This window comes from Jatropha curcas, chromosome 1 (assembly GCF_041381405.1).
Source record: "Jatropha curcas cultivar XTBG-Jc1 chromosome 1, XTBG_Jcur_1.0, whole genome shotgun sequence".
Lineage (NCBI taxonomy): Eukaryota > Viridiplantae > Streptophyta > Magnoliopsida > Malpighiales > Euphorbiaceae > Jatropha > Jatropha curcas.
Window position 1 is genome coordinate 2,567,957 of NC_143151.1, and position 20,311 is coordinate 2,588,267.

Here is a 20,311-nt window from a genome sequence, read left to right on the forward strand (position 1 = left end):
TAAAGACAAAGTCAAATGTATGATCAACTACACACGTTTAACAAAACAACAAACATGCAATTTTGTTTTTTCTCTACCAAATACCCCTTTATGAATTATAAAATGAAATTAAACTTGCAACATAAAACATATTACTTCTTGTTCTATAGCAAACAATTATTAGATATTAAAAGAAAATTTATTTTTCAATCAAAATTTCTTAAAAATAATAATTATTTCGACAATTTGAAGGGTTAACTCAATTAATAAGTAGGTTTACTCTCTAAATTATTAAAATAATTCTATACTTGAAATTAGACGATAAATATATATATTTTTTTTTGTTATTTATGAATTCTTTAGTTTATGGTAAATGGTCTGCCTTTGACCCAACTAGCTTATAATGTCACTTTAATTTATCATTGATTAAAAAAAAAAAAAAAAAGTTGACCAACCTTCCTTTGTTTAACAACTGTCAAAATAAGCCAAGCGTCTAATAGAAGGAAGTTAATTTATTTTGAAAGAAATAATATTTTGAAATCACAAAAAAACAATTACCTTATTTATTAATTTCCCATTTTTTGTTTTATATTTTATATTTTTGAATTTAATTAATTATTAATAAATGGAAAAAAAATTCAAATGGATAATTCAACAGTAAAAAATACTTATAGAATTTATCGTCACGATTTAGGTAACTTTTATCAGATTCACTTTTTTATCTCTGAAAACGAGTGGGGATCAGTGAGGACACAGACCGGTTCCGGTTGAATGTTATTACGTTAATATAATAGAAAATATTACAATAAACCAGGTGCCTAACACATGGAAACAGAAGAATGTTTGCGTGAAAGACTTAAACTGCTCATGATTGGAGCGTGAGGAACACGCTTAGACATTTACCAGTGACCAATGAAACTTTTAACGCGAAATCCTAATTTTTTATACACTTATTCGTATGCTCGGAATATTGTTTAGATAAGATCATTTTATAAATAAAGTTAGACCTGAAAATATAATATTATTTTACCGGTTAATTATTTACTGATTTATAATTTTTTATACGAACTTTTGCACTTGAGTTTAAATTAATATTAATAATCAATAATATTGGATAAAATCCTTTTAATCATGAAGGCTCTAAATTTTAAATTTATCATATATAAATAAAATTTACTTAGAATACAAATCAGTTCCAAATATGTTTGGAAGAGCAATAAAACTTGATTTAAAAATAAGAAAAATACTATTTTATTTTTTTTAGAGAAGAATAAAGTTATACCACATATATTCTTTTGGTTATAAAAATAGTAAAAAAATAGGATAGTTTAGTGTAAGATCTCTATCATACTAACGTAATAATGATAATAAAATGAATGATAATAATAATAATAATAATAATAATAATAATAATAATAATAATAAAGAATATAACAGAGTACCAAAAACCTAACCGTTTTAATCAGTGTGTGGATTGTTGCTGTCCAAATAGTCTTCCCATTCAAGTAAAGTTAGTTGAAGTTGGCCTCTACCCATTGAGTGAGAAAGGGGCCATCCTCTCTCTTTCATAATCATGATCATCAACCCATAAAGAAAATATTATAAATCCAATAAAAGGTGAAAGGTGTTAAGGAAAGAAAAGTTTAATTCATACAAGCAAAGAGGAACCTGATTCAAAGTATTTCTAGTGAGAGAAAGGGAAAAGAAGAAACAGAGAGAAAAAGAAAGGAGGGAGTTCTTGTTTTGAAACAAAATCAAATTAATTCAAGAACCCAAAAGGAAAAACCAATGGGAATTATTGAGTAAAAAGATTTCAAAAGAAAACAACAGTATGTTCTATAGGAAAGGAGAAGGAGGCTAAAGACAGAGTCACAGAGTCTTCTCTGGCTGCTGTTTCTGCTGCTGCTGCTGCTCTTTCCTTCCTTTTTCTTAATTTTTTCTTGTCTTTTTAGGCTTCTTTGCATAATTGGGTCTTGAATAAGGTAATTTATCAACAGATAATTTTTCTTGTTTTCTTTGTTTTTTATTTCTCTTCAAGCAAAGATTTTTCTGGATATGTGTGAGTACGGTATGTTGTTTCTGGAATATGTGATATTTTTTGTTGTTTTGTTATGTTAATTATGTTAAAGAGAGATGAAAATGCTTAAAAGATGCATTTTTACTCTTTTTAGAGAGATTGATACTGTTTTGTGACTCCTCATCTTGTAGTTTTTTAGATTATTTTTTCCCCTATTAAATTCCTTCTGTCTTTGGATCCCTTCTGTCTTTGGATCCCCTTTGTCTGTTCAGTGTCAGATTTTTGTTTCTTAGAGATTTATAATTTTCTCTCTTGGATAAGATTTAGCACCTGAAAATACAGCTGCAACAACTCCTCATCTCTTCGTCTCTCTCTCTTCCTCTGTGTTTAGAGAGTTTATTATAATTTAATTGTTTTATTTTCTCTAATTTAGAACAAGAAAAGTCTTTTAAAGGAGAAGGGTATCAATACTTTTTTGTTTATTATATAGAAGACAAGAAACATTTCTGTCTTTAGTGTGTTAACACACAGTTTTGCTTTGTCAGTACTTTCTTGCTTCTATGTGCATCTATGGTTATAATTTCTTTATGCACTAATTTTAAAACCATCAATTTGTTTGTGATTGATATGAAAAGATGGAGGATCTCTGTCCTCTATGGCTCAGATATCTTAATTCAATTTGAATATTCCTCTGTTCACTTCTTATCTTACCTTATCCTCTATGTATACACGTGTTCCTTAACAAATTTCTACTGGGAACTTAGTTGCCAAACTTTCTTCCTTCAAATTCTTGGTGCTTGTTTATAAATACCCCATCCATTACACTTTGCAGATCACTTGCAGTGATTTGGGAAGATAAGAATTACCCATCATGTGTTGATCTGGTACTTTTTTTAACCAAGTGAGTCTTGTTAATGGTGTTTAGATGTAGCAATTGACATGATAAACTATGAATTGTCACATCTGAATGGTTCCACCTGTAATTTTTCTTTCATGGTTTTAATATATTTTGTCATATGTCAAGTCGACATTTAAATATATCAGTCTGGTTGTCAAAATTTAACTGTGGTGGATATTTTTTACATATGTACATTTATGAGCCCATGCATACACAGATAAGAAAAGGTTTATATTTTTGGACCTGCAGAGAGTTGATTACTCAGTTAATCTTCCCATCCAGGTAGACAGACAGTAATGCTTGGAACATGGGAAAGAAAGGGAGTTGGTTTTCTGCAATCAAGAGGGTCTTTTTAACCCACTCCAAAGACAAGCTAGCTAATGTAAGTGGATTAATTTTAAGAAACAGAGAAAAAATTGTGTTATTTTTGAAGTTGATGTAACTGTAATTTAGAACCTTTCCATCTTTGAGGCGTATTTCTGTTGTCCTAGAAATGCTTTGTGTTTTGTATGCATGCCTTTGAAAAGATTGTGAAAAATGATTTATATATATGAATTATAATGTTGTTTTTGAAAATGTGTATTATTTCCAATTAATGAAGCGGAACATATGTTTAGCCGCTTGGCTTTCATACTATGCCGATAAGGGGAAAAAAGAATTTCATAGCCCTTTATATTTAACATTTTAGATAATTTGTGTCCTTTGAATATCAATTTTTACCTAGAATGATAGCATTTTGTTGCTTTTATGAGTGCAATTCAAATTGTTAACAGCTGAATGATGGCTTGGTTTGTCTACTGTCACAAACCACATTGCAGGAATCAGATAAGAAAAGCACAAAAGAAAAGAAGAAGAAGGGGCTAGCAAAACTAAGGCATGGAGATACCAATTCATTCATTCCATTGTTTAGAGAACCAAGTAGCATTGAGAAAATTTTGGATGAAGCTGAGAGGGAGCATAAATTAATTTTTAGGCCTCCTACACCTCCTGAGCAACCTAAAACACCACCCTTTGTGCCTCACAGAGTTGCTTCTCCTAGGGTTCCTTCTCAAAGAGTTATCTCCCCAAGAGCTGCTTCTCCTAGAGTTTCTTCCCCAAGAGCTGCATCTCCAAGGGTTGCTTCCCCGAGGGCAGCTTCTCCTAGGAATGTCCATCGCCATAAGGAGATATACCATAGACCAGAACCAACTCTCAGGAACCACCATGCTTCAGCTACCAAGATCCAAGCAGCCTATAGGGGCTATATTGTACACTTCTTTTTTCCCTAATTTCTTTCTATTTTCCATATTAATTCTACTACTGGTACCTTCCCTACTATGAAATGGCAATTTTTTCATGTTTTGCAGTAGAGTTTGATGTAATAATTAATTGCGTATGTAAGTGCAGCTACTAACATTGAGATTTTAAATTGAACCCTGCAATTTAAATTCGTGCTGCTTCATTTGCATCAGCAGTTAACTTGTGTTATAGTGCAATATTAGTGGACTACTACCAAAATGACATTATATGGATCTCTCAACACAGGCAAGACGGAGCTTTAGAGCTCTCAAGGGTCTGGTGAGGCTTCAAGGAGTTGTAAGAGGACAAAATGTGAAGCGGCAGACGATGAATGCTATGAAATACATGCAACTCTTAGTCCGGGTTCAATCTCAGATTCAGTCACGGAGGATCCAGATGTTGGAAAACCAAGCACGACGCCAAGCTCAATACAGAAATGATAAAGAAGTGGAGAGTACCTTGGGAAAATGGAGCCTGGCAGTAAGTCCCTCATGTGACTTGTGACCGTATTTCTATCCGTTAACTAGCTATAAGTTTTTGGGCCTGTAATCTGTCCATTTGCTTCATTAGTTGTTCATGTTGTACACTTCAATCATTGTGGTCTGCAGTTTGATTTAGTCTAGGTTCCAAAAATTTGAGTCACTTACCCCAGTTATTGCAAAATTATGATTTTGGGTCCACCATTGTAGTCTGAGGCAGGTAATGAAGATTGGGATGACAGCCTGCTAACAAAAGAGGAAATTGAAGCAAGGTTGCAGAGAAAGGTGGATGCAGTTGTCAAAAGGGAAAGAGCCATGGCATATGCATATTCCCACCAGGTATCCATAGACCATAGCAAATGATATTGTACCTTGTTTTTGTTAATTTAAAACTTGTACATGTTTACAATATCTTTCTGTGTAGAAAGATTATTGCATTCTCATATTCTTTCAGGTTTTCTATTAGTTATAGAAAGGACATCATGTTAGATTTAACCTACAAAGATAAAATGCTAGAATAATTGCAAGATAGTAAGCTTCCTCATTCCTTGGAGTTAGATGAACAAGCTTAACCTGCTATATTACTTCCTTTTTTGCAGAATCACTACATGTTCTGTCTATCAATGTTACAGCCTAGCTATATATTCTTTAATCTTTTCTTTGCACGGCCGACTTAGCATTTCTATAATACAATTAACACATTTTGGATGATTTGAGTCATAGAACACAACTTAGAATTTTGTTTTCTATTTGCTGACAGTTATGGAAATCAACTCCAAAATCTGCTCAGTCAGCTCTAACAGACATCCGATCAAATGGCTTCCCATGGTGGTGGAACTGGTTAGAGCGTCAGCTTCCAGCAACAAATCTTCCTGAAAGCCAAACCGTAAAGAATTTTCAACTTACACCCCCGAGGCCACATTCTGAGCTGAAGCCTAGTCCTCGACCATCATCAAGCAACCACAAGCAACAACGTTATCAGTTTGATAGTATGGATACTCCAACACCGAGATCAAGTAAGTCAGTTGCATTTGTGTCAACAAGACCAGCACGAACGCCCGTACACCGGACTCCACAAGCAAACACTTCAAGCATGTCAAAATATTCAAGAGCAAGAGCTAGTACTGGAGCCGAATCTCCTTTCGACTTACCATCGAAGGACGACGATAGCCTCACGAGCTGCCCACCCTTTTCGGTGCCAAACTATATGGTTCCTACAGTTTCAGCAAAAGCGAAAGCAAGACCTAATAGTAATCCAAAGGAGAGGTTTCCAGGGACTCCAAGCAGTGAAAAGAGGAGACTTTCATTTCCTTTAACACAAGGCATTGGATCTTTCAAGTGGAACAAAGGGTCATTGTTCTCTGGTGGCAAGGACTCACCTTCTCAAAGGGTTTTGGATAAACATGAATCAGTTCAGTCTGTAGGAAATTTGAGTGTGGATTCAACAGTATCTATGCCTGCCACTGTTGGAAGAAAGCCATTTAACCGATTTGTGTGATTTTTTTTTCCTTTCTTGGGTATATTTTAACATTTTTTTCCCATATTTTTGGTGTCATTTGATTCGAGTGTATGGTGATATTTTGAGTTACAGAATACTGATGTAATATAATAAAAGCAACTAATAGGAAATGATGGTTTGAGTGTAAGAGTTTATATATATTTTTTCTTCCTTTAAAATCCTTATTGACTTGCTTCCCTTGATTGCCTTAATAATTTATTATTATTATTATTATTATTATTATTATATATATTTATATACATATATATGACTATGTTCAATATTACACTTATTCTAATATAAATATATTAATAGCAATTGTAATTATCTAAATACAAATTGTAATCTAGCCACTGAAAATTTACATTTATTCCAATATAAAACTTTCAATAATAATTGTATTTATCCCAATAATGGTTGGAAAGTTGTTATTAGATAAGAACTTGGAATAATTCTCAATTTTGCTGCATGAACTAGAAGACAATATCCAATTCACACAAAAATTAAATTTATATAAATATAATCTAACTTTGCATCAAATGATCAAAAAGCCAATTAATAATATAAATTATAATATTTTTGATTTTATTAGTTAAAAATGTTAAAAATTGTTGTTTTATTTTATTTTTAATAAAAATTGGGATATTTCAATTTGAACTTTGAAGCAAATTCTGATTGGCTATTCATTTCCTTTTCTGGTTTTGTAATTTTGATGAACAATTCGAACTCATTAGAGGAAACTCTAGTAGTGCATTTAACAAATTTGAGCTTTTTTGACATTTTTTTAAAAGAAAATGAAGGGTATTTTGGTCGTATCAAAATCATTATATTACATTTCCCGCCACAAAACTAATCATCCCGACGTTTTGCCGCCCAATTTCCAACCCCAAAACCTTAAACTCATCGTTTAATGCGCATCCCAACTAGTTTCTAGCCTCTGAAGCACATGTCCAGCCCTTGTCCGCCACCGTAACACCCGCACCGTCACCTTCCGCTTTTCACTATTGCCGTCGAATATTTCGTTTACTTTTGACGCTCAGGACTACTGAATCCACTGAGTTTTCTGTTTTTAAGGTAATTTCTTCCAGTTCTATTTCTTGATTCTTTTTTTTTTTTTTTTCCATAAAATGGGGTCAGGAAATCAAAATCCCAGGAATTGTTTTCGAAGGAATCTCAACATTTTCTCTGCTTTGATTAATAATTGAAATTGAAATCAATTTTTCCTTGGTTAATGTGCTTTCTTTTCTTTTCTTTTTTTATTGATATGCAAAATTTATATTAGAAGAAATTCTATGAAACTTAGCAAATTATCATTTCCAAACCTCTCTTACTCTGAATTTATGCCTCTTGACCTTGTTGCAGGAGCATTACATCTGATTAAGCAAGCACACCTGCCTGAGTTCAACTTGCAGCTTGATTGGCTAGCCGGAGTTGGTATTGTTTAAAACAACGTATTAGTGGTTTATAATTTACAGGTTTAATGAATTATAGTAATAGTTTAATTTTGCTTATCCTTAGATTTCTTATCTCGTGAATCTAAGCAAGAAACATCATCAGAATAATAATAATGATTTGTTTTTCTCAGTATCGAGCAAAAGGTGCTTTCCACACGGACAATGGAAGTTGATAATGGAAGGGATGACATGTTGATTGATGGCCAGAGGGTGGGAAATGCTGTCCCTGACGGATTTAATCCTAACTATCTTAAAGTTTACTATGGTAAATTCTTCTCATTTTCTCCTTTTGTGTAGAGGGGAGGAGGGTGCAGGGGACTAAATTTTTCGTTAGTTTCACTAATATTTGCAGTATTTTTTTATTCAAGATCATCCATAATTGAATATTAGCCATTTTATCACATCATTGTTTTTTGATTTATAACATCGGCTACTTTGCCATTTGGCATTTGTTGTATAATGATTAATCCAAATCAATGAATTTTACTAGAATACATGTGAAATTGGTGTGTTTAATGGAATGAAACTATTAAGTTCTTGTTTATGATTCTGATTGTGATGTTTTGCTGTCTAATTATATTTCACTTTGTCTTTTGAGTAAGAACCTGAAATTGTCAGTTTATAGGGGGATTAAGACACTAGAGGCTACTGTTTTAGGCAAACTTAATCAACAAGGTTAATCCCAATTGAATATAGTGACATAAGTTTTTCTTGATGGTTGTTCATGTAATTTCTTGCTCCTTTTCTTTTCATTTTTTTCCTTTGATGTTTTTTCCTGTTCCTAGAGTCTTATTTGAGATGGCAATGTGCTTTTCTTTAGATCTAACCAGAACTTTCTGCATTGCAGGAAAGCTTTTCCCTCATGCTGATATTTTCAAATGGATGTCCTATGGACATGGTAATTCACATATCCTTCCGTGTATATTAACATGTGCACGTACACTAGTGGAGCAGGCATGCCATGTTGCAACTGTTCACATGCTCGTGGATGTTCAAGATGATATCTCTTTCATATGTAACTTTTCCACTTGTTGCCTATCTGTAGATGGGAAGCATCCTGCCTGTGACAAGTCCTACTTTGGTCGTAGAGAGTTTTCTTTTACTCTGGATAATGACATTTATTTGCGGTTTCAGTCTTTCAACAATGAGTCTGAACTGGAGAATTCCATAAAAGAGAAATGTCCATTTAAAATAGATATTGGTCCCGTTTACAGTGTGGATGTAAGTTTTCTGTTAGCATTGCTTTTGAAGTTGATGATAAGTTGTTAATTTGACTTATACTTTATGTGCCTGCTATCTTGGATGATTACTTTTATCTAGGTTCAGGACTTACATATTTGCCTTAAAAAAGTTAATCTGATTGTAGTGTGTGCTACATGGTAAATGCAACGTTCATCTTTTGCCTTTTATTGTTGCTAGACTCATTATTGGATTAAAAGAAGTTTTGGATTCGAATAGTTATGCTTCCAAGCATTTGTAGTCCTATAAGAGCAATGAATTGAATTTTGTTCTCTGGTTACTTTTAGTTGCTTTCCATGTTTTCCAGAATAAAAACTCATTAGCGTTTGGCTTATAATCCTTTCTGTTTTATAATTTTTGTATGCTACAGCCTGCAAAGAGGCATGCGTATGCCCAAAGTGGTGATAATGTTTTCACTCCAGTGGAAAGGGAGCTGATTTTTGATATTGTAAGTCCTTGAACTTCTGTTGCAGCTTAATGTCACATCCTAATTCTACTTTTTTTTTTTTTTAATTATGAGTTTATGGCTTCACTGCTAACATTTTTAAGCTCTTAATTCCCCCAGGATATGTCAGATTATGATAATGTAAGATATTGCTGCTTAGGCGCTGATGTTTGCTTGGACTGCTGGCCTCTAATGACTGTTGCTATTAAAGTGATTGATACTGCACTCAGGGGTAAGAATACTTCATATTACCTTCCCGATATCTTCTTTAGAAAGTCATCTTGGCATATTATAGAATCTAGTGTACTATCTGTATTATAGGTGCTGCACAACATTTTCTTTGATCATAAATTTCAAGTATGTCTCAAGCAGTAAGGTTAATGCTTAAAATTTCAACTCCAATGTTAATGGAAGTTCAGCAAAAGCTTCATCATTTTTCTTCATTTCCCTGAACTTTTATCCAAGTCTAGTATTTTGTTCCATTTTCTCCAAATAAATGTTATATATAAAAATGCTAAGCGAATGGACAGATCTAATTTCATGCCATGGACAATAGTGAAGAGCAATAAGACTACGATTATGTTTTACTCAGTTACTTCAACCATGCAGATGACTTTGGCTTCAACCATATTCTTTGGGTTTATAGTGGAAGACGTGGTGTCCATTGCTGGGTTTGTGATGGAAAAGCAAGAAGGTAATGCAGCTTATAATCTGTGTTTTAATTCCTTCTATTTTTCTTGCCTGTGGTGTTAGCTCAATGTTTTAAATTCACTGCAACTATGCATGCAGGCTAACTAATGAACAGAGGGCAGCAATTGCTGATTATTTCAGAGTATACAAGGTGGTTTACTACACTCTAGGAATGTAACTGCATAATGAGATTTTATTTTGAAAGTTTGATGGAAGTTTATTCTGTACTCTGTTCAGGGCAATGAAAATAGTAACAAAAGGGTGTCTTTGGCTGGTCATGTTCTTCACCCTTTCCTTGTGTAAGTTTTGATGTGTATTTTATTTTTCCTGTCCTCTATCGCTGCTTCTAGTTCTGGATGCATTTGTTATAGTGAGAAATGCTATATTGCAGGAGATCATATACAGAAGTTCTCAAGGATTTCTTCGAGAGAAAATTGCTTTCCAGTCAAAATATATTTTCAACTGAAGAGAAATATGAGAAGATATTTGAGATGATTCCGGATGAATGTATTGTCTTGCAAAATTTTTACTTCCATGTATAGTTTCTCTCCATGACTTCCTGCTGAAATAAACTGTCATCTTTGTAGCTGTTACTTCCGAGCTTCGAGGGAAGTGGCAGAATGCAAAGCAATCCTCCATTGCAAAAGAAGACATTAATCTTGTTCGATGGAAGCAGCTTACGCATATACTCCAATCTGGACAAAAGAAGGTAAGAATATGGCATTTGTGGAACTGTCATTTTTCTTAAGAAAATGAATAAATACATTTCAACCATTATGTTGGTGTTCAATCAATGTTTTATTGTCCATGCCTACTCAAATAACTGTAGTATGGGCTTTTGCTTGGAAAATTCCATTGATCCATATCAATTGGAGTGGACTGGATTATTCCCATCCAACGCAATTGCTTGTTGTTCTTTGTGATTGTATCTCTATCATTTTTAAGTTTTGGAGCAGATACAATTTGATGTGAATACAGTTTGAGCTCAAATATGTTTTCTCTGAGATTCAATTGAATAAATTTCTTGATCTGATTTAAGTAGGATTGGTTTCTTTCATTTATTCCGTTTCAAGGTCACATTATCTTGTAATGTCTTGCATCTCTTGAAAATATTAAATACTGCTTTTATATATATATATATATATATATATATAATTTCTGAGAATTGCTATATTGACAAGGATATCTTGCAAACTGAATAAAACAGATGATTTTATAAGTATAAAAGCTTTACTTTGCTTTAATATTTATGGCTTTTTTTTCCTCTCTCTCAGGCACAAGGACTTCGTAGATGTGTTGAAGAGATTGTGTTCTCCTTTACGTATCCTAGGCTTGATATGGAGGTTTGTACAGTTCCATCCCCTTACCCACTTTTATCATCAGATCCCTTATAACAAGTCCTGAGAATTCATGAATACTGCAATCTACTCTGGGTTCTCCACTAATGCAGACCTTCAGCAAGTGCACGCCTTTTCCATATGATTACATGTTCTAGCCATTTACTTTGAACCTTCCTACTTTTGTTAGGTCTCAAAACACATGAACCATTTGCTGAAAGCACCATTCTGTATTCATCCAAAAACAGGTAAATTTGAAGTTTCTACTCGTACCAGTTATTAATGCCATCGACATTATTTGATTTAAAATCATCACTTGATTTTGAAATTTCAAGAGTTTCTTCTGTTCCAAACACCAGTTTCTTGTCTTTTTGATAGGTTTTTATATATAGCTTAAAGGCGTTACAGTTTTCCTTGGAATCTTTGAGATGTTTTTACTGTTATCTTTCATGAATTTAACTATTCAGGTTCTGTGTTTCTATACTAATAAATCATCTTGGCCCAGGACGTGTTTGTGTACCTATTGACCCAAAACATTGTGAAGAATTTGATCCTACTACGGTGCCAACACTTTCCCAGGTAATGATGCCGTGCGCCTGTTTTTGATTTATCTACCTAATTGCTTTCTTATGGAATGAATCTTAAATCTTAGTTTATTACTAAATAATATCAAATTTGCCCTGATTCAGTTATTCTGAACCAGATAACTGCTTCCTCATGGAATAACTTTTAATTCTTAGTTTATTACTAAATAAAATCAAATTTGCCCTGATTTTCTTTTGTTCTGAACTGAGGATAGTTTCAGCTTGTCTAGAAAATGATCAGCCTAAAATAGTTGTGGGGGAAAAAATTGCTGTAATTAGGACCTGAGATTTAAGTTTGTTCTGGTCCTGTGCCATTGGTTTATCCCTTATATTTTATGTCCTTGCGACTGCTTTCTTTTCCTTGCTTCCTTGCTCTTGAATTTCCAAGTCTTAGCAAAAATGCCTCATAGATTATACCAAGCAACTAGTTTGAATACTTTGTGAAGTTGTATGGTCTTAGTTCTCACCTACAAACAGAATAAAGTATATAGGAACACTTTGCTTGGTTTCACCATTGTTTCCTCCTTTTAAAATAAATTTCAATGTTCATATATATTTTTTAGGTGAACGCTTAGAACCTCAATACTGCCCACTTTTGATTTCTATTTCTGCCTCCAATAAGCCTTGTGAGTCGATGTTGACTTCTTAGTTATTCCTCACAAGAACTCTGGAAAACTATGACTTTCTGCTACAGCTCGTGCTTTCCTATTATGCTTCTAGTTATTCAGCAAACTAAGTAACAAGACAAAAGAATTTGGAGAAAATTCTGTATATCTTCATGCTTCTGTATCATATACATTTATACAAGAGATAGCCTACAATATTCCTAAATTTAAGCACATCACATCCCATATTTACATCCCCAATAAATCCCTAGATTACAGCTATTAAATACCAGAATTATAGCAAATTAGTAAAGATATATACAATAATTACAGCTGATATTGACTCACTATACAGCTGTTATTGACACCCCCCCTCAAATTGATGCTGGTGAATCAAGCAGCATCAATTTGTTTACGAAAAATTGATGTCGAGCAGCAGTGAGGGGCTTGGTCAGGATATCGGCGATCTGCTGTGTTGTAGAAATATATGGGAGGCTGATTACATTATTATCAAAACATTCTCGGATTGAATGACAGTCTATTTCAATGTGTTTGGTGCGCTCATGATAGACTGGATTAGCGACAATCTGGATGGCACTAGTATTATCCGCATGAAGAGGAGTTGACCCAGCTTGAGTATAACCCAATTCAGATAACAAACCACGCAACCATATTATTTCTGAGCATGTTGCAGACATTGCCCTGTATTCTGCTTCAGTGGAAGACTTGGAGACTCTGTCTTGTTTCTTGCATTTCCAAGAAATTAGAGCTTCACCTAAATATACACACCACCCGGTTGTAGACCGACGAGTATCCGGGCAACCCGCCCAATCAGAGTCACTATAAGCAGCAAGAGTAAGGGAAGAGTTAGCTGGAAAAAATAGACCACGATGTGGAGTTCCATGCAAGTACCGAATTATGCGTTTCACAGCAACCATATGTAAGTGGCGTGGAGATGCCATGAATTGACTCATCAAATTGACAGCAAAAGAGATATCCGGTCTTGTTATTGTCAAGTAGATAAGACTTCCAACAAGGCGCCGATATAATGTAGGATCCTGTAGAAGTTCACCCTCCTCTTTACGAAATTTGACATTAACTTCCATAGGAGTATCCACTGGTTTTGTGTTTGCTAACCCAGCCAAGTGAATTAGTTCTTGAATGTACTTGTGTTGATTTACAAAGATTCCTTTGGTGCTTCTGTGAACTTCTAATCCCAGGAAATAAGTAAGAGACCCTAGATCTTTCATGTGAAATGAAGCAGTTAAAGATGATTTCAATTGTTGAATGCAAACAGTATCACTACCAGTGATTAAAACATCATCCACATATACAAGTAACATAACTATGCCTTGAGGTGTCTTTTGGAAAAATAAAGAAGGATCATATTGACTCTGTTGGAAGGAGAGATCAAGCAAAGTTTGACGAAATTTTGCAAACCAGGCACGAGGGGCTTGTTTCAACCCATACAGAGAACGTTGCAGATGACATACCTCATTTGGACCAGTTTGCAATCCCTGTGGCGGACGCATAAAAACATTTTCTTTAAGATCCCCGTGAAGAAAGGCATTCTTAACATCCATTTGATGTATAAGCCAGTCTTGAGAAGCTGCAATAGCCAAAATTGTACGAACTGTAGTCATTTTCGCGACCGGAGCAAATGTTTCGTCATAGTCAATCCCATATTCCTGGCGATTTCCTAGTGCTACCAGACGAGCTTTACAACGTTCAAAAGAACCATCTGCTTTCAATTTGACAGTAAAAACCCATTTGGAACCAATGGGAGTGATTTCTGGTGGACACGGTTTAAGTTGCCAAGTCTGATTCTCTGCCAGAGCATCCAGTTCATCTTGAATAGCTTTCCTCCAACAATCAGATTTAATTGCTTCTGAATATGACTTTGGTATGGCAATAGAAGACAAAGTAGCAACCATGGATGTATGAGATTCATTTTTTCTTTCTGGAGAGAAACCGTACCTGTCTGGGGCTCTGATGGTTCGAGCAGATCTTCTAAGTGGTGGAGGTGCAATGTCGGGCTCAGGTGGCAGAGGGGACCCAGGCGAAGCTTCAAGTGCCATTACTGTTGATGGAGTATCAGATTGTTGTTGAATTTGTCTAGGAACAGGTCTTCTAGTATACACAATCCCAGGATGAAATCCGGTTATTGGAAGAGAAGAGTTGGAAGGTGAGTCATTGAAGTTGTCTTCAAAAGATGGAAGCAGTGTATAAGAAGAGGTATTGGATGAGCCTTCAAAGGAAGAGTAAAATTTTTTGGTATCAAAAAAAATGACATTACGAGAAATACGAATCCGTTGGGTGGTTGGATCAAAACACTGAAAACCCTTTTGATTTGGTGCGTAGCCAAGAAAGACACATTTTATTGATTGTGGGGAAAGCTTGGTTCGTTCGTGAGGTGGTAGAAGGACAAAACATACACATCCAAAAGGATGTAAATGTTTATAATTTGGTATGGTTTTATGAAGCAAAAAATATGGTGTTTGATTATTGAGAGTCTGTGAGGGAAGTCGATTTATGAGATGTACGGCAGTGGATAAGGCTTCAACCCAAAATTTTGGTGGAACAAATGATTCAATGAGCAAAGTTCGAACCACATCAAGTAAATGGCGATTTTTTCGCTCAGCCACACCATTTTGCTGAGGGGTATATGGACAACTTCGTTGAGATAGAATCCCTTTTGATTGAAGAAAAACTTGGAATTTTTGGGACATGTATTCCCCACCCGAATCAGAACGCAAGATTTTGATAGTCTTAGAATACTGATTTTCGATTAAGGCTAAAAATTTTTGGAAAACATCAAAGACCTCTGATTTTTGTCGCAAAAAATAGATCCAAGTGAAGCGACTGTAATCATCAATGAACGTTACAAAATATTTGTAATGATTATGAGAAATAACAGGTGAAATTCCCCAAACATCACTATGGATTAAATCAAAAGATTCATTTTTATGAGTAGCATGAGATGGAAAAGGTAAGGTTTTGCTTTTACCCATTTTGCAACTAGAACAATTAAAATCAATATTTTTAGACAAGGTTTTAGTTCCCAACACACCAGAATTAAACAAAAGAGAAATAGTCTTATCATTAGGATGACCCAACTTCGTATGCCATAAGTGATATTCATCTTGAACTGAAGTAGTTAGAAAAGAAGACACACTTTGAAGCTTGGTCGGTTCATGGATATTAAGAGGAAACAATCTGCCCCATTTAGGTCCCTTTGCCACCGTTTTCCCCGTCATTACCTCCTGCACAACACAACCAGAGGGAGAAAAAATGACTTCACAATTATTCTCCACTATTTGTCCAACAGATAATAAATTTGTAGTGATTTTAGGAGCAATAAAAACATTCTTCAGAAAAGGAGAGGAAGAAATATCACCAGTAGCCATAATGGGAACATGATTCCCACTAGCAGTCTCGATTTTCAAGTGCCCATCATATTTTTTAATGTTACACAGATTGTCAAGTGATGGAGTCATGTGATTTGATGCAGCTGAATCACAAAGCCAGATTTTAGAGAGGGATTTGTTTTTACCCGTAATTCCAAGTGCAGAAAGAGCTGAAATGACTATTTGTTGAACTGCCTCTTGAGTAAGTACAGGTACAGCTTGTTGAGAAGCATTATTCGATGTTGATGCCGCCAAATGATTGGTTGTTGAAGCATGCAAAGCCTGAGATGTACGATTCTGGGGACGCTTTCTACACTCTGAAATAATATGTCCCTTAGTTTTGCAATAGTTGCAAAATTTTTGGGAACATTGACTTGCAATATGACCAAATCCTTTGCAGCTGTAACATTGGACTCCAGCCAGGTTCCGAGTTTTGGTTTGTGCTGCATACGCAACATTGAGAACATTGGATGAGCTGCCTTGCTGTTCTAAGGCATGCTGCGTCTTTTGACGTTGTTCCTCCCTAAGCAATTCACTCAAACAATCATCCAAAGATGGAATGTTAGTCCTAGCCAACAAATTGGATCTGACAATCTCAAATTCAGATCTGAGATTCATCAAAAAACGATCTCTTTGACTAGTCTGATGAAGGTTTATGACTGTCTCCAAAGATGCTTCAAGAATAGAAGCATATAAAATCTCAGTATATTCAGTCCACAAAGCAACAAAACCCGAATAATATTCCTGGATTGACAAATTTCCCTGCGTGTAAGTGGACACATCTTGCTCCAGTTGAAAATGCCTAGCTGAATTATCTTGAGCATACACTTTTTTTAGATACTCCCACATCGCTTTCATTGTTTTGAATGGTCTGAGGTTGACAGCAATGGAAGGATCCATTGTTTGCAACAACCAGCTTTTCACACGAGCATCTTTTGTTTCCCATTTAGCTATTTTAGTTGAATCCGTCGGCTTACTAGTCGAACCATCAACATGTCCCCATAAGTCTTTTCCCTGAACATAAATCTTGAATTGAAATTCCCAAGCAAAGTAATTCTTGCCTGTGAATTTGATGCAAGCAACAACGTCAGATTTTTCCATGATTAGAAAACCAAGATGATATGAAAAAGGGGAAAAAAAACAACACAAGATGAGAACTATCTCAGACAAGAAAACACAAGAGAGGTATCTCGTAAGGCTCTGATACCATAACAAGACAAAAGAATTTGGAGAAAATTCTGTATATCTTCATGCTTCTGTATCATATACATTTATACAAGAGATAGCCTACAATATTCCTAAATTTAAGCACATCACATCCCATATTTACATCCCCAATAAATCCCCAGATTACAGCTATTAAATACCAGAATTATAGCAAATTAGTAAAGATATATACAATAATTACAGCTGATATTGACTCACTATACAGCTGTTATTGACACTAAGATGAAACCCAGTTTACCATGTGAGCCTTTGAAAGGCTTAAATGCTCCTTTGCGGGATGCCCTTCACACTTTAGTCAATCTTCATGCGTGTGATAGAGAAAATAAAATTAGCAAGTATTATTCATGGTGTGAAATACTCCATTTTATGTTTACTGAATCCTCCCCTATTCTTTAAAATTTCTGTACGACTATGTTGTATTCACAGCTTTTGGAAGAACTCAACAAGGGGGGACTGAGAGCTGATGGTGATAATGGTATGTTAATATGACCCTGAACTACTGTACATAGTCAAGCATTTCTTTGCAGTCTTTAGAAGGATATTATAAGATTAGGATAAGATTAGTGTTTCTGTTTTGTGAAATGCTGCTAGTGGATCCTGTTTACCGCATGTGCACTTTCAGAGTCCATTTTTAGATTTCTTTCCCTTTCCTGGTACAAATGATATCCAAAATGCATTTATTGATTTATATCTTTTTTATGGCAGAATGTGATAGAACCTCACTGGGAAAATCAATTAGCTTTTTCAGGTCGTCGTTCTTGCGACCTCTACTAAAATCTTGCAAGGTATATCCTGAATCAACTCGGCATGCACTGTTTGTTATCTTCATTTTAGGAAGCTTATTTAGTATTCAGTTGAATTAGCTCCTGTCCTGAACATTACTTCAGTTATTCAAACCTTCATTGCTGCCTATGTTCAAAGTATGAACTATGCGGTTCTCTTGTCTCAGTAAATAGGAAGTAGAACTTCGAAATCAAGAATTTCTGTACAAAAGACATTAATTTAGGAAAATTCTAAGGTCAGTTTGCTTTCAACGAAGTACATAGTACATTGTAAACATTGCCTGTGAAAGAATGAAATGATAAATGCTCAACTAATGGTGGGAAAAGCGAAGTACTGAGTAAAATGAAACCTAGACTGCCCCAGAAGGAATTAAAATCTGTTTTAGCTGTAGTTGAGAAAAGCATTATCTTATAGATGAGGTTATTAAAGTTTGTTTCAGGTGAATGTTATATGTTTTAGTCATAAAAACTTTTAAACAGTTACGCAACATTTTCAGACTGTTTTTACCAACAGCATATAATATGATACTTTTGCTGATAAGTTGTTTCAACCTTTAGTGCCATATAGGCTCTTATACATTTCATAAAGCAAATTCTGTCATATATATATATGAAGCATCATTATTTGCACCAAATTTAACTTAAGCTCCGATTTAATTTGTATGCTAGCTTACATTACAAAGCAACTCAATTGTCCATTTCTTGTTGTTTGGATACTATGAATAGGGGTGTAAACAAGCCAAGCCGAGCTCAATTTGAAGCTCAAGTTCAACTCAAAAAATTTTAAGTTCGAGTTCGGCTTGAGGCACAATTAAACCTAAAATAATATTACATACATGTATATATAAAAGCTTGTAAGGCTCGGCGAATTTTTGAGCTAAATATCATCAGGCTCGAGTTTGGTTGGTTTGCTAAATGAGGCTCAATTTGAGTCGAAATTTTTCTAACTTTTTTTGAGGTCGAACAGCTTGCGAACCGGTTCAGCTCATTTATACTTTTATCTATGAATACTTAATCCTCGTAGAATTGATCTAAGTGATTTGAAATTTACAGGAAGAGATAGAGAGTTCCCATAATGCAAAAATCCAGAAGTCAAAGAATTCCATCAGCTGGTAATGCTTTCGCCAACATGTTATCCTGCTCCTGGTGTATAGAGAAGGTCCGGTCACATTCAACTTATAATCGTGCTTTAAAAATTAAGTTAACTACGAATTTAACCAATTACGTAGATGTCTTATACCTGCTTTCTGATTTGCTTTATAATTATATAGATGCTTGTAACCTGTTTGGCACTTGCTTTGCTCTTGTAAAGTACTGGTTTAACAAAGTTTGGAGATTATATGCTCTCACTAACCACTGCACTACTCTTCCTTACCTTTGCATTCTAAATTCTAAATTTCTATTTTTTATTATTTGAAGAACGGAAGCAATTCATTTGTTCGAGGGGTGATAAAAATAGTAAACCTCAACAGAAACTACAGAAAATGTGGGTTTAAAATTGCTTTTTTTTTTTTTCATTGGCCACATGCATAAAAATATTTTGATGTTTAAATGCTTAAAAATATTTTAGCATATTTGAATTAGAAGAGTTACAAAGCTGTGTTGATATGGAATAAAAATTTGCAGGCATCATTTCATGAAATAAAAAGGAGAAAATTTCTAATTTTTTGAATCTCTGCCTACTTTTTTCTTTTTCCTTTTTTTTTTTTTTTTAATTTGGAGATCAATAAAAAAAATTAAGAATTTTAATACCATTTTCCTGATTCTAAATGAACCGTCGAGCAATTTGTATTTGGATTATTTAGCTTTATAGTGCTTATCAGTTATCCTTATTCCTTGTATTTGGATTTATTGTAGAGAAACTTTTTTTTTTTTTTTTATAAATCACTGGTTAGAGATTGTCTAATTCAAGCTCAGAGTTTTAGTATAAATGTGTTTAATGAGAATCGAATTCGAAAATTCTTCTCACATATTTAATATATGTTGCCATTTAAATTACAGCTCGTAAACAGAAAGATATATTCACATTATATTTTAAATGAAAGAAGATAAATGGCAAAATAGATAGATATCTAAAGAGTATTTTAATTATTCTAAAAGAAAAGAGAATATTTTAATTGGTAAATGGACGTGTTTGTCTATATGTCGTGTATTTAACGTCAATTAATACTATATTTATACATTTCTTGTATGATATTCTTAAGACTACTATAAAAAAATGCTTTTATATCCATAAGACAAATAATCTTTCCAAAGTTGGAATTTTGATTCGCGAAAAACAATTTATAGAGAAAATATCCATAAATTTTAAAATGAAATTAATTTTATGCCAAAATAGATATAAAATATTTATAAAATATATAAAAAGTGCATTTTCTGATCAAACTTCTAT

General features: G+C 34.1%; 2 protein-coding genes across 7 annotated transcripts; both read left to right on the forward strand.

Moving 5' to 3' along the window:
• The first annotated feature begins 1,481 nt into the window (after positions 1-1,481).
• IQD13 (IQ-domain 13) lies at positions 1,482-6,328 on the forward strand. 4 transcript variants are annotated; one of them, XM_012209645.4, is made up of 6 exons: positions 1,482-1,961; positions 3,144-3,276; positions 3,713-4,141; positions 4,419-4,652; positions 4,862-4,990; positions 5,412-6,328. In XM_012209645.4, the coding sequence occupies exons 2-6, from the start codon at positions 3,202-3,204 to the stop codon at positions 6,147-6,149; spliced, it is 1,605 nt and encodes a 534-aa protein (XP_012065035.1). In that variant the 5' UTR covers positions 1,482-1,961; positions 3,144-3,201; the 3' UTR covers positions 6,150-6,328. The 4 variants fall into 4 exon arrangements, with proteins under 4 accessions (XP_012065035.1, XP_012065034.1, XP_012065039.1 ...); XM_012209644.4 differs by having other exon boundaries at positions 3,177-3,276; XM_012209649.4 differs by having other exon boundaries at positions 3,181-3,276.
• A 680-nt stretch (positions 6,329-7,008) lies between these two features.
• On the forward strand, positions 7,009-19,293 carry POLA3 (DNA primase POLA3). 3 transcript variants are annotated; one of them, XM_089725339.1, is made up of 18 exons: positions 7,009-7,223; positions 7,512-7,600; positions 7,735-7,868; positions 8,451-8,501; positions 8,649-8,824; positions 9,213-9,290; positions 9,408-9,519; positions 9,897-9,981; positions 10,077-10,128; positions 10,215-10,276; positions 10,369-10,484; positions 10,565-10,686; positions 11,252-11,320; positions 11,505-11,562; positions 11,820-11,893; positions 17,564-17,612; positions 17,843-17,922; positions 18,973-19,293. In XM_089725339.1, the coding sequence occupies exons 3-18, from the start codon at positions 7,766-7,768 to the stop codon at positions 19,033-19,035; spliced, it is 1,350 nt and encodes a 449-aa protein (XP_089581465.1). In that variant the 5' UTR covers positions 7,009-7,223; positions 7,512-7,600; positions 7,735-7,765; the 3' UTR covers positions 19,036-19,293. The 3 variants fall into 3 exon arrangements, with proteins under 3 accessions (XP_089581465.1, XP_089581462.1, XP_089581460.1); XM_089725336.1 differs by having other exon boundaries at positions 7,010-7,223; positions 7,512-7,624; XM_089725334.1 differs by having other exon boundaries at positions 7,010-7,223; positions 7,512-7,583.
• The last annotated feature ends 1,018 nt before the right edge of the window (positions 19,294-20,311 follow it).